This window comes from Oryza brachyantha, chromosome 6, assembly GCF_000231095.2.
Source record: "Oryza brachyantha chromosome 6, ObraRS2, whole genome shotgun sequence".
Lineage (NCBI taxonomy): Eukaryota > Viridiplantae > Streptophyta > Magnoliopsida > Poales > Poaceae > Oryza > Oryza brachyantha.
In genome coordinates, this window is record NC_023168.2 from 3,956,307 (window position 1) to 3,973,315 (window position 17,009).

The 17,009-nt window shown below is 40.8% G+C and overlaps 2 protein-coding genes across 2 annotated transcripts; both read left to right on the forward strand.

Moving 5' to 3' along the window:
- The first annotated feature begins 3,192 nt into the window (after window positions 1–3,192).
- On the forward strand, window positions 3,193–7,350 carry LOC102712730 (probable tyrosine-protein phosphatase DSP2). Its single transcript, XM_040525610.1, has 5 exons — window positions 3,193–3,565; window positions 3,693–3,786; window positions 6,456–6,513; window positions 6,604–6,647; window positions 6,760–7,350. The coding sequence occupies exons 1-5, from the start codon at window positions 3,279–3,281 to the stop codon at window positions 6,931–6,933; spliced, it is 657 nt and encodes a 218-aa protein (XP_040381544.1). The 5' UTR covers window positions 3,193–3,278; the 3' UTR covers window positions 6,934–7,350.
- Window positions 7,351–8,244: 894 nt separating this feature from the next.
- On the forward strand, window positions 8,245–11,290 carry LOC102712455 (lysM domain-containing GPI-anchored protein LYP6). Its single transcript, XM_040525609.1, has 5 exons — window positions 8,245–9,012; window positions 9,711–9,828; window positions 9,921–10,082; window positions 10,157–10,188; window positions 10,942–11,290. The coding sequence occupies exons 1-5, from the start codon at window positions 8,334–8,336 to the stop codon at window positions 11,172–11,174; spliced, it is 1,224 nt and encodes a 407-aa protein (XP_040381543.1). The 5' UTR covers window positions 8,245–8,333; the 3' UTR covers window positions 11,175–11,290.
- The last annotated feature ends 5,719 nt before the right edge of the window (window positions 11,291–17,009 follow it).

Consider the following 17,009-nt stretch of genomic DNA (forward strand, 5'->3'; position numbering starts at 1 on the left):
TTTAAACTAAAATTTTGAAAGGTTCAATACTGATTAAAGTTTCAATGTTTGACCGAGTAAAATCAACAGTGTCATATATATATGGAGACAATACATCGTATAAGCAACAGTGTCCTCCTCTTAACCCCGATTATTATCGCCCCATTGTAGTTTCTTTGGAGCACGTGAAATTTTGACTGATCTTAGGATGATTGTACTGGTGATTTATAGGAATATACATTACAATTTATTTAAGAGGAATTATTCTGCATTTAGAAAAAAATCTAATTTATCGGGGTTTTTAGATATGCTTGGGTGGGGAATTATTGATTGTAATATATTGGTCCAATTCAATGGTTTTGCTCTTGGTATTTCGATGAAAATATTCGAAGGAGGCAATCTTGAAGGGAGAAATTAACAGTATTGCTTCGAGCCCTGACCCATTCTCTAGTTTCACTTTTATATTTTCGCTTATGTTTATACTTGCAAGTCAAAATTTAAACTTTTAATCTTAAATTTAAAGCTGACTTTGGAGTTTTTTATCATATTTTATTTTCTAGCCAAAATTTGTATAAAAACATATTTTCTATACAACTAAAAATATGAAAATGAATTAGTACAGACATTATCGGTCTGTATGACCGTATGTCCGTATCTATTTCGTTTGCATCTTGACAATGGTCCAGGGAGAGAGGTGAACCACCATGCATGGCGGCCTGCATTGCCTGAGCGTGACCAAGAAGAAGAGAAAAAAGCCCGACAATGGGTGGTTATTTGGCTTATTTAATAAAATGCCACATGATATATTTATAAATAAAAAATATTTTATGAATAATTTTGTTATAGAAGTGTTCTTGGTGATTAAAAACCAAGCTGAAAAATAAACTAGGATAAAAACTTCAAAATATTTTAAATTTAAAGTTAAAAATTATATTTTAGCTTATAAATATAATCAGAAACGAAAAGATACGCGTGAATAACCGTGCAATTAGGGTTGCTGCTACTAGTTGGGCGTGCACTAATGACTTAGGGGAGGGGTCAGGGGTCATGGCCTATCCAAAAGGTGATGATGACCACCTATCTCTCTCTTGAAAAAAATGTTGACCATATATTCGCCGGTCGGAAAAAAGTTTAGTGTAATTTATTACTACTAGTATGCTGTAAGAGGATTATTTATTGTTATCCTCAATTTATTATAGATATTTAATATTTAGGAAAAAATTGGTTAAACTTTTAAAATATTAGCTATCTATAACTTCTCAAACGATGAGTATAAAACGGTACGCAAATATTTACTCCTAAAATATATTGTAATACCATAAATTGATAAGATTTTATAAATTGATCTAATACCAAGTTTATGATAAAGTTTGAAAAGTTTGACCCAAGCTTATTTTTGATACTACTATTGATGACCGAATGGAGCAGCTAAGTAAGAGAGATGCTAGTTTTGGTTGGAGAATTGTAGTCTTGTGGAAAGGTGTGGAAGAAAATTATGAGAAAGATTAAAAAAGAAGCATCCATAGAGACAAATATGGCCGTGATCTTGATTAATTTTAAATTTAGTAGACGATCCTGGAGTCGAGATGTCTTGCATGTTTGCAATAGAGCAGAAGATTATCATCGCGGGGTCATTGTTTCATTCTTTTTTAAAAAAAATAACCAAACAACATATTTGTAAAGAAAAAAATTTATGAACAATATGTTTATATGCATGTTTTCTTAGTGATCTACAAGCAAAGATTGAGAAATAAACTACAATAAAGACCTCAAATTTAATTTAAGAATAAGTATAAACAAAAACAAGTGGGTGATTATTTTGATGTATGCTCACAATAATTAGGTACTCTCGACCCAAATACCTTTGTTGAAACTATTCAAAATTATTTTTTAGTTGCTTTTTCATCAATCCAAGAAACAAAATCAAAATTCAGTACAGAAATAAATTATGCTAACAAAGAAAACGAAAAGGGAATTTTTTCTTTAATCTGATTTTGTTTTCTCCTTGCACAAATTAATCATGTTTTTTGCTAATAAAAAGTAGTGGTTAATCTTGTTTTCTCCTTGAAACCTACCCCTTCATCCCAAAATAAACCAAATTTTCACTTTTTACCTATAATTTTTGACTCTTCGTCTTATTCAATTTTTTTTCGATTGATATTTTTGTTTTTATTAGATGATAAATTATGAATAGTGCTCTACGTGTGACTAATTTTTTTTTCTAATTTTCTAAATTTTTTTCAAATAATATGGATAGTTAAACGTTGGACACGGAAACCGGGAAATTGGTTATGGACCGATGGTTTTTTTTCTCCAAATCGACACCATTGATTGGTCTTGTGAACACCTCATGTTATGTGTTACCAGGACCACATAAGCTGCTCTTATGGAGCAAGGACATGTTAAATTCACCAAGAATTGGGCACCACGTATGAAAATTTTTCTATGTCTCATTTAAAATATTACAACGTCATTATTATTTGATAATAAATGTTTTAACTCGATGGCAAAACTCGGGTGCCACTGATCATAATATTTTTTAAAATCTCTCTTCGGCATATTTACTTTTTCTTAAAAATAGAATAACATATGTGTATTGAAGAGAAGTTCGTAGGTGTGTTTGATGGAACCAATATATAATGGACCTTTACACGTCTATGTCGTTTTAATAGCATCTCATCACACGATTTTTGTGGTTGTTTGGAAGTAAATATCACGGCTAACAGAAAAAAGGCAATGTCTTATCTCATCCAAATGTTTATGCTTTTGTGCTAGACGTGGATGTCTATAGCATCGTTCGTAATATTTTTCGTGAAAGAAAACATCCGCTTGTTATTCATAAACTAAAACGTGTAAACTATATTTTCACTAGTTCTACACGAAAAAAACAGCATATCAACTAAATCTTCTTTAAAACCAGATCGTTTCCCTACCATAAGAACTTCCCAAAACAAACTGAGTTGTTGCCGAGTCATCTACACGCTGACTCATTCATCGCGAAACAACAAGTCCCACATTTAATCCAACCAACCACCTCTACGTTTCGGAATCGTGAATCCAATGTATTAAACACTTTTCTTATCCCAAAATTTCACCTTTCTCCTTCAATCATCATCACACCACCCCCTCCTCTTCTCTTCCACCCCTCCCTATTCAACCAGCCTACCTTCCCTATAAATAACCGGGCCTCCCATTACACCCCCCGACACACCACAGCGCTCATACCCGCAGCGCACACAAAACCGCCTCCCTCCCTCGTAATTACGGTTCTGCCCCCCGCCCGCCGTGCGAGCGAAGCCATGAAGCTGGAGGTCGTGCCGAAGCAGAGGGCCATGGAGGCCGAGCAGAGGGAGGAGGCCATGGAGATGAGCGGCCTGGAGCTGTGGAAGCACGAGAAGCCCGTCATGTTCTACCTCCCGCCGCCGCCGCCGCCACAGCTGGCGTGTGAGGAGGCGGCGGTGGGGGCGGCGACGACGCTGGTGCCGCCGCTCAACTTCGCGATGGTCGACGACGGCATCTTCCGCTCCGGCTTCCCCGCGGCGGCCAACTTCCGGTTCCTCAAGTCGCTCAACCTACGCTCCATCGTGTGAGGAATTTTTTTTGCCTTCTTCTCTTAGCCCGTTTTGCATCTGGCGGGGGCAGGACCCTGCAGTGTGCGTGCGTGGTGGCGCGTGTTCGTTCGCGTGGTTCTGACGGCGGCCTTGGGGCTCCAGGTACCTGTGCCCGGAGCCGTACCCGGAGACGAACACGGAGTTCCTAGCCAAGAACGGGATCAAGCTCCACCAGTTCGGAATCGAGGGGCGCAAGGTAAAACGAAAGATGAGCTGATTTTAGCCGTTTTTGTTTTTCTTCTCACCGAATTCGCTGTTACCTCTCGTCGTCGATAGCGATTCGTGCCAGAAGCACATCGGCGGGATGCTTATTAAGACTTAAGATTATTAAACTGATTGCTTTTAGGTAATATAATATATACATACATGGCATGCTTTCCAAGAACTGGCGCAGTTGATCGTTCGTGTTGTCCATCTTAGATTGGTAGTGCTGCCACTTGGGTGATTTGGGGGAGAATTCGATGTCTACTCTTTTATTTATCATCAACTGACTTTCCAAAAAGGGTCCTTCCATCTCTACGCCTAGGGCCTAGGCTCATGTTTGTTCTACCTTGGTCCTTGGGGAATTTTCGTTATCTAAAAAAGACCCGCTGAATTTTCAAATTCCACGGCGAATCGGCGGTGGTCCCTGTCAGCATTGTTAATCAAGCCAGCTGTGCGGCGGATTTTAAACAATTCTTTTTCCAAAATATTACGAATTTTTATTGGCATGATCCTGTAATTACAAGGCTATCATCAGTGAGTGTCCATCACCCCTTTTGGCAGAGAGCATCTTCTCTGTACAGGAGGCTGGAGCTGCCTTTTCGTTTCTTTTCTTGTTTGAATGATTTCTTCACTGTTTCTGATAAGTAGGTAAATCTTGAAATTACTTTGATATTGGAATTACTTTAATACAGGAATTTTCTTGTTCTGACTTCAGTGTGAGCAGCTTAGTTTCCTATTCATGTCCTGTACTAATATCTGTTCACCGTCCTGTTCAACCCTAAGCTTTCTAGAACTCTGTTGGTTTTTGTTGGCAGCTTTAATGACCTCAATAGTGGGGAAATTTTCAGTTAATGTTATGATTCTTTTGATTACATTAAATATGCATGACTGAAAAAAAAGCAGTTTGTGAAAGTTTTTTCAATTTAAATATTGTCAAAGTTGTTCACGTAAATTTCTTGGTCGATGCAGAACTCTTAGTTGTTCTGTATATGCAGCCCAATCCACATTGCATATATTTTTCCATTTGTCAAAGTTCTAAAGCATAATGTATTAGCTGCTTGAGGCAAGATGCATGAAATGGAGTTGTAGTTTTCCGCTATGCAGATGGCACTAAGAATAGATATAACAGAGTGCACACCGGTATCCACACATTCCTCTGTCCAATATCTTGTCTGGTTGTTTGCCGGACCTATCTTGTATTGTTGTTGATGGGAGCACTAACGGTCTGGATCTGCCTCAGTTTTTCAAGAACTGTAAGTTTGTGCTAGTATGCTAGATACAAAAATCGGCAGATGAAGTTGAGAGGATGGACAACAAACCTGATAATTCTTACCTCACATGCGTGTGATCGTCAATCAGGATCTGAGCACTGAGAATAACTTTCCCTTTATTTCATGTTGTACTGTCAACACATGGCTTCCATATATTCCCCAATTTCCCACTAAAACAGATGAATCTTCTAATTTCTCTTAGTTGCCCTGTATGTAAGATGTCATGGTATTGTACATGATTGTGTACCTTCATTGAAAATATATTTACGCCACATGTAGAAGGCCCAATAAAATTACCAATGTGTAAAACTGTATAATTTTTTCAACATGTTTACGAGAAGATTTGGAAAGCATCTTAACTGAAAAGTTTTTGTACAGCTTTACCCGTGGATGTTTTTGGGTTGTTATATTTTCTGATTTACCAGTTCACAACTTGGTTATACGCTACTAATGAAATATGCCCCAATTAGGCAAATATGTATCCAGTTATGTTTCAGATTTTCTGAGTGGCATTATTGAGTTTGTGATCTTTTGATTTTTTTTTTGGGGACGGTCAAGATCAGTTGTCGTGTTTGATTTTTTTTTCACCATCCATGCCTTAGCTTTATTACTATAAATACTCAAAAAGGAATGTCCCATTTACTCTCTATTGTTTTGTTCAAACTTTGACATAATCAATGACATAATCTGAAGTTGAGTAGATTGTCATTTATGTGAACCCGGACCTGGTAGTGTATGAGTCATAGTTGATGTCCATAATCCACTGTTTGGTCTGTGTTGGCACCATCTGACCATTTAAGCAGAAGTCATGAGCAGGAATTGGCAAAAGAATTGTTGATGCATGGTCACTAGGATGGTTGACCTCATTCCAAATTCTACTTTATTTTCAAGAGAAAATTATGAAATCTCTTAGATTTGGCAAGTTGCTTTTTTAATCCATTAAAGATATAGTCCCTATTCCTGAAAACCACTTAACCGGTGGACTGATAAACCGTTCCATTATAAGAGTTCTCTAGGAATTGATCATCATGTATTTTTTTCTGACTTGTGTTGACCTTGATGCATTTTCTCCCGTCATCTGGCCCAGTTTTAGTGGGTTATGACTAATTGAGAATATATGCTTTTGTACCAGTGTGCTTCAACAATTCTTTGTACTCCGTTATTTTATTTTCCAATTTGTTACTTGCTCCTGACACTTCGCAAAAAATATATTTTGGAATATATTTTGTACGGCAATATATTTTGGAATTAGGATTGTGTAACTACGTCAAGCTTATATCAATTATAAATATGATTCTTGTCACAGCAAATCATTACGCATTTCTGTTTTATAGCTAACCTGAAATCTCCTAAGTTGATGACTGATAGCATCTGAACTCTGTTGCTACAGGAACCATTCGTCAACATCCCTGACGACAAAATTCGGGAGGCGCTCAAAGTTGTCCTAGGTACTGCATTTATCTAACCTTACACACATCACAGATGCTTTGCGTCACATCAATTAAGATCTCTAACTCCTGTTGCTTTCCTTAATACAGACGTAAGAAACCAACCTCTGCTTATTCACTGCAAGAGAGGCAAGGTAAGCTTAAAATAATTTTCCCAACAACACACTTGCAACTGCCATACTATCTTCCAAAGCCAACAACTCTGTACTCCTAAACTGACCGCTCCAAATTTTTACCCATCTGCAGCACCGCACTGGCTGCGTTGTCGGATGCTTGAGGAAGCTTCAGAAATGGTGCTTGTCCTCAGTCTTCGACGAGTACCAGCGTTTCGCCGCAGCGAAGGCGAGGAGCACCGACCAGAGATTCATGGAGCTGTTCGACGTCTCAAGCTTGAAGCACCTGACAGCTTCACAATGTTAACCAAGGGCGATCGAGCGACCGCTCGCTCGCTCGCTCTTGTCTCCTCCCAAACCTATCTTCTTCCTGCAGCTACTGAATCGATTCAGCAGTGAATAATTTTGGAAACCCGTAGAATGAACCGAAAAAGGAAAATGTTTGTACTTGAGTTGAGAGTTCTAGTTTCTCCTGCTTAGCTCCCTGCAGATCCTAAGAACCAGACAGTTGTGGGTAGGATTGCAAGAGGTTTTTCCCATTCTTTTTTCTTGGTAACTCTTGCGAGGAATTCACCATTTGTTTTCGGGTACTGAAACTGTACTCGAGCAGCATTGCTCGGCGGGAATGAACTTTCTCTCGATGCAAAAAAAAAAAGGCTTGGTTAGCTCTTCTTGCATGGATTATGGATATATAATCATGTATATTAATCGCAAAATTTCAGCATGACAGTTGGCCGAAGTGAGCTGAATTTTTCAACAAAACCTGTCTTGGTGTGTCGTCACGGGAGCATGAATCATGAATGTGAAAATATATTATTCAGATACATGAAAACTGCAACTTGATCTGCAGATAATTAACTCAAGAAGATTATGATGAGAATTTACTGAAGATCATCAAACCGGGCCGACTCAGCTTGGCCCAAGAAGACCAATGCTGCTTTTTTTTAGACGAAGACAAAATATTATTCAATTTTTTCATAGTTATCACGGTATAAACAATATAATTAAGCATTACAAAGTTGAAAATATATATAGAGAAAATATAAGACGATAAACTTATAAATAAAAAGCTTTTATTAAGCGCAAAAAACCGAAGAATAACTTGGGGGAAAAATGCAGACCAACTGACCATCCGGAGCACAAACGTATGTCCATGATTAATTAATTATTAAAAAATAGAAAATAGATTAATATGATTTTTTAAAACAAATTTTCTATAATTTTTTTATAAAAAATACATCTTTTAACGAAACGTACGTGTGAAAAACGAAAAAATCTGGTTTATTTATCAGCATCGCCCAACACGGCCCAACTCATAAACATAGTCCACTCAGGCACAGGACAGACAGGTGGGCCTGTAAAGCATTTCTCTATGGCCCACAAGTCATAGTGAGACGCATTGATCACGAGATGCTGTTGTTGCTGGTCTCCGTCCCCGAACAGGGCACAGATTCCAACAGCAGACAAACTCCTCGCCCGTCCACCACCTGTCGTTGACATGTGGGCCCATCCAGGAGCGGGCCCACCAGTCATCCACATTCCCGTGGCATTCGAGTCACCAAACACTTCTCCACACCTACTACTCTACGAGTCTCCCACTTCGCCGCCCGAGTTCACGCTTCACAGTGGAGACTGGAGAGGCGCCGAAGGGCAGAAGCCTCTCGAGCCGAGCACCCGAGGCCCAAACCCTAAACCCCCTGAGCTCCAATGGCGGCGTGGCCGTCGGCGGCGGCTGCGGTGATGGTGGTGGTGGTGGTGGTTCTCGCCGCGGCGGGGCGTGGTGCGGAGGGGAAGACGACGATCGAGCCGTGCGCCGGGGCGGACACGTGCGCCGCGCTGCTCGGGTACTCGCTCTACGCGGACATGAAGGTGTCCGAGGTGGCCGCGCTGTTCGGCGCCGACCCGAGGGCGCTGCTCGCGGCGAACGCCCTCGACTTCGCCTCGCCGGGCGCCGCCAACCGCATCCTCCCCGCGGGGCTCCCCCTCCGCGTGCCCACCCGCTGCGCCTGCTCCGACGGCGTCCGCAAGTCCGTCGCCGTCCGCTACTCCGCGCGCCCCGCCGACACGCTGGCCTCCGTCGCGGACGTCGTCTTCGGGGGGCTCGCCTCCGCCGACCAGATCCGCACCGCCAACGCGCTCTCCGCCGAGGACCCCGACGCGCCGCTCGATCCCGGCGTGACGCTCGTCGTGCCGCTCCCCTGCGTCTGCTTCAACTCCACGGACAACAATCTCCCCGCCGTTTACCTCTCCTACGTCGTGCGGGTCGGGGACACCGTGCAGTCCATCGCCGCGAGCCACGCCACCACCGTTACGGACATCAGCAATGTGAACGCCATGGGGAGCCCCATTGTCGCACCTGGCGACATCCTTGCAATCCCATTGCCAGGTAAGCTAAGCTCTCACTGTATGGCACTGGAATTTGAATATATTATGTGGCAATTTCCAGACTATAAACTCATTCGATGCTCTAAACCTGTGATATCTGTGGATGCCCAATTCAACAATAACCAGATCAACATTTTCATGCCCTGTTTGATAATCGCAAATTGGGTAGGGAAGACCTGTTGACTGTAGTGAAAGTTCTGTAAAGCTGCAATTGATGATAGGTTTTTTTTTCCTTTTTGATGGGGCGATTGATGATAGTTTGGTCATCAAACTTGGTCAGGCATATATCAACCTGTGGATTTGACAAATTTGGGGTCTGTAACTCTTGAAGTATTTCATATGGTCCGCTGTTAGGGCACGTCATGCTTGCAATTGCTAGGTTGTTGGAGATCATTTTTTTATGTGCTTGTGTGGTTCATGTAGGTGGTCTAACATGTGGCGAAAGTGAACAACTTTCAGTTTTGAGTAAATATGTTATCCAGTAAACTACTCAAATGGGCATATTGGTTGGAATTATCAGGGATGGATCCTTACTTTCATTTTTGAAGGGTCTTCTACTTGTGAATTATACACTTCTTGCAAATTGCTAAATACGTTTAAGAGAGTGATGCTTGAGTTGGATACCAGTTCCTTGTATCTGCATCTCTCTGCTGATCAACATGCCTTTTCTAATGGTCTGTTATTTATTTCCTTGACTAGCTTGTGCATCAATGTTTCCTAACTCTGCTTCGGACTATGGGTTGCTTGTGGCAAATGGGACCTATGCACTAACTGCTGGAAACTGTGTGCAGTGCAGCTGTGGACCAGGAGATCTCAAGTAATGTTATTTGTGCCCTTTCTTTGTTCGATGCAATTCTATTGCTTCTACATGTTTTGGAATATAACCCTCACTTTCTCTTTTCTCCCCAGATTGTATTGCACACCAGCTTCATTAACAGCATCATGTTCAAGTATGCAGTGCCCCAATAGCAACCTCATGCTTGGCAATGTGACTGCCCAATCCACCACTGGTGGCTGCAATGTGTCGTCTTGCAGCTATGCTGGATTAGTTAATGGAACCATTGCCACGTCGTAAGTGGAACATTCCTAACAAACCCTTTTCATGTTCTTACAATCGATGGTTCTTACGTCTAACTTTTGTGCAGCCTATCCTCTGGTCTTCAACCCACATGCCCAGGTAATTACAGTGCTTTCTTCCTGACATCTCTTCTTATGTGCTGCATATGGAACACTGGTGCATTCATGCATCTGAAACACTATCACTTATTTACCTTGTCCATTCATTCATGTCTTCTTTAAATGGTGAGTATTGTCTGATCAGAAGTGAACACATAATAATTCTGAAGAGAAAAGGAGGTTGAACAAAATTAAAAATGTTCAATGATGCATCATTGGCATACTTCTAATAATACTCATTGATCAGGGATCTTATGTTTTTATCCAAGTCATTTAAGTGCATAATATTCATTTAAAGTTAAAAGGTAAAGAGTTAAAATGCTGTAATAGCTATTGAAAGCATGTTTCTGAAATACCAATCGCAAACAAAGCCACATCAGGTTTTGTTTCATGTGACGTGCTTGAACGGGGAACTAATGGTTTTGTCTGAGTTATTCAATGCATTATATTCATTACAAGGAAAAGGTGTAGAGTGGTGGCAATTTTGTTCTTTAGTACTGAAAGCATGTTTCTGGCATATCATCAACATTACAATTTTAAGCCAAACTGCATCAAGCTTTCAGGTGTCTGATCAAATCACACCGAAACCAGACTGAGAAAGCTTTAAACTAACTTGGTATCCAATTCATACCAATGCACAGAACACTGTAGTAAAATCTATTAACAGACAGTAGAATACTCATTTGCGACACGTAATCAAATCCTCTATCCATGATCTGATCCATAATGCTTCTCATTTAACTTGTCAACACAGGACCACATCAGTTTCCCCCACTCAGGGCAACACCCATTGCAGAAAACCAAGGATCATCCTTGGCTCCAGCGCCTTCGCCGGGACCTGGGGAGGCTGGCGGCGAGATTCCGGGTTTCCCTGGCTCCAACATCCCTCCTTCAAATGGCCCTTCCGGGAGCGCCTCTCAGGCGGCTTGGGTGAATCGGCCTCACCAAATCGTCGCCCTCATTCTTTCTGTAGCCTTGTGCTTCTAGATGTGAATTCGTGTGTAGACTGTAGAGTAATTGTTGTTGTTGCCTGTTGTGTATTTGAACAGGAGGCCCTCATTGGGGCCTGGTGGAACCCTAATGTCATGGTCCTTTGTTTCGCCCTCCTGGTGTGTAGGTGTGTAAGCTATAGAGGCGGCTACGTGGCACGGGATCAACGGTTGATGCGGACGATAACGTGCGCGACGGATCGGAAATAACGGGGAAAGCAACTTCTCTGCAAGTGGGCTGATCGGACGGAATTTTGGAACGCCAAAGTGTATGGAAGGGGGTCCAAATCTCGGTGGGCCAGAAAATCGAAGAGAATCATTGTCTCTCTCAGGTATAGGACAACTTTGATTTTGTTCCTCACGGTAAAACTGGAAACAACGCATCTCTAATCTTTTAGAACCGGTGCAGATGAAGTCATAAGATAGTATTGAATCCGTTTTTTTTCTAACGTGGCGTTGATGTGGCTAGTTTGACTTAGTCATCGGCCTGCGTGGCGCTAATGTGATTTTAGAAGAAAAATTAAAAGATTATAATAAAATATATGAGACCCACATGCCAATTAAACAAAAAAATCCCATCCCTTCACCTAGGAGTGGTATTGTGTCTAACTTTTTTTCTTTTTGCATATAATGTTAGGTTATAAATGTGGTGGACTATAATTTTATAGATTTTTGAGTTAAAACTTTTTAGGATTAAGCAGAGTTGTGAAAGGACCTAAGGACGTTGATCCCTAATCACCCTTGCTTTCACCTCACAATTTCCCTCCTCACTCCCTTCATATCCTCTCTCCTCTCTCCAGTCTTCTCAGGGAGAAAAACATGGAAAAAGTGTGTTTTTGCTCTCTTGACTATTACTCGAGAATTCACTGGCAAAAATGGGATCATCTCACCCGACCAAAGAAACAGGGTGGAATGAGTTTTAGGGACCTTCATCTTTTCAACCTAGCTATGCTAGGAAAGCAGGGATGAAGACTTATTGAAAGACCTGATTCTTTATGTGCACGGGTTTTAAAAGGGAGATACTATCATGACATAGATTTTTTACGGACCAGGAGAAGGAATCATGCTAGCCAGACTTGGAGAGCCATTCTGGCTGGTCGAGAGGTGTTAAAGCTGGGGTTGATCAAACGCATCGGTGATGGAAAGTCTATAAGGATTTGGGACGATCGGTGGATACCAAATTATCTTGGGGGAAAACCGATCACACCAAGTGGTGTTGCAGGTTGTTTGTTAGTGGCTGATCTGCTTACGTCGAAAGGCAAGTGGAGGGAAGAGTTCATATGTGAAAATATTTTACACATGGATGCCGAGGCTATTCTAAGAATCCCGACACAGATGGGTGGTACTGACTATTGGGCTTGGGCACTAGAGAGACATGGTCATTATTCTGTCCGCTCAGCGTATAAGATTTAGTATGTGAAGAAACAACGGGAGAAAGAACCCAATGTTGCATCCTCTTCAGCTAATGATGTATGGGGGCGAATTTGGAAGGTTAAAGTTCCGCCGAAAGTACAAGTGTTTTGGTGGTGGGTGATGCATGAATTCCTACCATCAAGACATTCTCAGGCGCAGACATTTGGAGTGGCTAGCAAACTGCGAACGATGTGATGAAGAATCAGTTTTGCATGTGATGGCGGAGTGTACGCTGGCGAAGAGGTTTTGGAAGTCTATTAAATATCTCACAGGGTCAAGCTACCAAGGCTTCAACCGGTGAGTTGGGCTCGTGATATTCTGGATCCAGTTTTTTGTCCATGGGAAAATGTTCCTATTATCTTGTGCGGGATGTGGTCATTGTGGATGTCGAGGAACCAGTTCAGGCATGGTGGCAGTGTGCTGCCGATCCATCAAGCAGTGGCATGGGTCAAGGATACTTGTTTTGATCTTTGAAGAATTAATCATTCGGAAGGAACTGAAAAGCAGCCGGTAGTAATCAAACAGTGGGAGAAACCTGAACAAGGATGGGTTAAATGTAATACTGACGCATCGTTTTCTCTTACCAATAACACTGGATCATTGGGGATGATTCTACGGGATCATAATGGTCAGTGTATTGGAGGAGGAGCAGAATGGCAGGTTCATTGTCTGGAACCTCTTGCTGTTGAGGCGGCCGCTTGCATGTACAGTATGGAAATGGCTAGGAGTAGAGGCTTTCGTGTTTTAATTATTGAGACCAATTGTTTGGAGTTGGTGTCTCTTTGGCATATGGAGAGGGTCCAACGTTCTATAATCACGCTTTACTTTCGGACGATGAAGGAGCTCCAGAGGAGTTTTGATGAGTTTAGATGCAGTTATGTTCATCGTTCTTGTAATAGGTCTGCACATGAGTGTGCAAAACTGGTTTCTCCTGACCGGATGGTGGTTGAGTGGCATTATAATGTTCCACCACTGATCCAGGGGTTGCTTGCATAGGATAATTGTCCTGTTATTTAGTGAGTTTAGGCTCTCTTCTAAAAAAAAAAGACTATTACTCGAGATTGATTTTGCTCCATCAGCCGCAAAGGTATATGTACCCATTCAATTACCAAAACTGACTTAATTTAGTCCTCCCAATGGTTTCAATGGTGGTTTCATCCTACATAGCATGTTAACTTGGGTCCCACGTATTCTTTTTTCTGATTGTGATGTCACGTGACATAGGTGCTACTAGATACCAATCCCACGTAGGCTGTTGACCAAGTTAACATGTTAGGTAGGACGAAGCCACTATTAAAACCGTTGAGTATAGTAAAAAACCGACTGAACCAGTGGTTAAACTGGAAAAATCGGAATCAGCAACCTTTGCAATTCAGTTCTGCTCAAAGGTCGTCTCTGCAATGATTCGGTTGGTTTTTTATGAACCGGTGGTTTTTTAGTGAACCGATCGGTTTTTTAGAAATGAGGAGCTTTTAATTTGTCCTATAACAGTATTGCATTATAAATTTATTAGGTTATCGTACTATAATTTTTTTTGAAGATGTGGCCATATAATAATAGATATATTGGTTTATTTATACATATTTTACTATTTTGTGGTGGTTATATATTAAAAATAATATAAACTAAATTAAATATTAATAAATAAAAACCTACTGGCTCGACCGGTGAACCGATAAAACAACGTTTGGAGCAGGTCGACCTCCGGTCTGTTTTTTCACTATGCCGTTGAGGGAGGTAAATTGAGCCGGTTCTGACAGTACAAGGGCATAACTAGTTTTACATCAAGGGAGCAAAATCAACTTTAAGCAATAGTTGAATGAGCAAAAATCACACTTTTCCCTAGGAAACGTTACCTAAGAGCATTTTCAATAGAAGACTCTCCAAAATCTTGTTTTGATGTCCTAAAAAATTTTGGGATAAAAAATCGTCCCCTCCTCTGAGAATGCACGTATATTTGGTTCTTAAAAACTTTAAAATATCTCACATTATCTTGGGTGGGCTTTCGTCAACTATTTTTTGAGAACAATTTATAGTTTTTGAGTAGCTACCAAGAAGTATCAAAATTTTAGTGTAGATACTAGTAGATATCAAATTTTGTATAGAGAAAAAGTGATACCTCACGATACCTTCTCTTGATATCTTTTCAAAAATTGTAAAACTGCTCATTTTTTGACTAGATTGTTTCTCCCATACTGATTATGCGGACTGTTTCTTGGGATTGGCAATCCCACCATGAGTTTAAAATTTGGCTCCACAAATGCCAGCCTTTGAGATTGCTAAAAATTTAAGAGCTATTTTAGATAACTGTTTGAGAAACGTTTTTAGCCCACAATACTAATATTTAATTTTTAGAACTTCTACGCGTCTACCCATGGAGATGCTCTAGCAGCCCAATGCAAGGTTGATCACCGCAAACATCCCAAACTGCTCGTGCCAATCATGAGATCTGAACCACGACACTCGGGCGGTTCATAAAACTTTTCCAGATCAAATCACTAAATAAGAAACAATCCTAAGCTCACGGAAGAAAAAAAAATGCTCTTGAGATGGTGGAGTCGAGGACGCTGAGGCCGTCGCGACCCGAATCCAATCCGTCGTCCCTGACCTCGCGTCGCCGGATCAACAAACCACAACTCTTGCCAGGTGGGGAGCAGGGGTGGTACCAGACTAGGAGCAGCTTGGGCTGGAGACACACGGCTGACAAAATATTCATTGAAAAATTACTATTTTTTTAGTTAAAATTTAATCAAAAGATTTATATTTCATTTTTAAGCACAGGCTTAGTATCTCCTTGCATGCGCTCGTCCTTCGCCTAAGCTCGTGACCAACCGTTTCCCCAAGCATCGACCTCATTATTTGTGTTTAGATTTATTTTTTGAGCGGAGAAGAGGATAAAGAGACTGGCAAGTGAAATCATAGCCATATAGAAACTATGTAAGACCAAAATCACCTGTGTGAGCCAGTCTAAGGAGGTGAATTAAGCCAAGTTTTAATAGACGAGGAATTTGTATGCCTAATTTTATGGTTGAGAGACATGACCGTGAGGACATAGAGTTGACTCTTTTCTCTCATCCAATTTCTCGGTGTCCTAAATATCTTGCAACTCAGTTGTAACCTCTTCAAAACAAAGACAAGAAAAAGCCTTAAAAGAAGAAAACCGAGGGCGCGATCGGTTCAATTGTGTCATATGTGATATGTGAGCTTATGTGCCAATGTGCCATGACATCCATTATGGTAGACGGGACGACAATAGATTAACTAGGAGTACGTGCCTCACCCATTTTCACTATTGAACCACTTTATTTTTTGTCTTTTCAATTACATGAAAGATCCACACATGCACACACCATAACACGTACGCGCACCATACTCATGCACTTGCCATTATGACTTTTAACTTGTATTGAAAGAGACATAGTTCAATGATAAATATTTTATGTCACTAAATTTCTGTTAAAACCGTAATCACGTATGCATAACAATCATGAATGCTACATTTTAAGACAACATCATACACCTAATCATATCATTCGCCTTACCTCCACTATTAGTCTACTGCTATGTTTTTATTTACTTGTTAACTATTGTTGTTTTAGGTTGGACCCTCAACATTTTTTTAAATTATCATGTTTGATGAACTTGAACTGTATGATCATATTTACCCTGCAACAAGCTTTTAAAATACACTACACTTTACTTTAAAATAGAAGTACATTCAAATGGTGGGAGTATTTTTTTTCTACAAATAAAAGAACAACAAAGATCATGCCCTTAAACCTGTTTATGAAATGGTTACAGCGACCTTTTCGTTTACACTTCGCTTGTAACCTTACTCTAATCCACAACGTTTGGTACGATGGTATCTCATCGGATCGAGCTCGAATCCTCGTGTTATTTTACACGACGTCTCACTGTCATTATCCAAATGATGATACATGTCAGCGAGTGAGCGCTGTTATCTCCGGCCGGATTTGGCCAACCGGGCGGCCGGTGCCACTGCCCTACTTGCCGGTGATGACACTGCGACAGATTCGCCCATCTTGTACTAGTAAAATACTACTACGACTACTGCTGCAATGTTTGATGCAGCATGGCCTAACGCACGCGCGGTCGGTGTCGCCGACACCGAGCGAATGGATTGATTTCAACGAATTTGGCACGCTCGTCTTTTTGTGGGCTAGGCTCGTAAGTTATAATTTGAATTTTTAATGTTAGATTTAGAGTTAATTTAGGATTTTTTTCATCGGCGTTTATTTTTAAGTCTAGGTTTTTAGATGTAAGAAGACGTATATAGCAGTTTTATTTAAAAAATATTTTTTATTTATAAATATAAACATTTTTTTCATAAAAAACACCAAAGGATCACCCTGGTCGTTTCGGCTCGACCAAGGTTCACCACCAGATCCTAATAAGGATC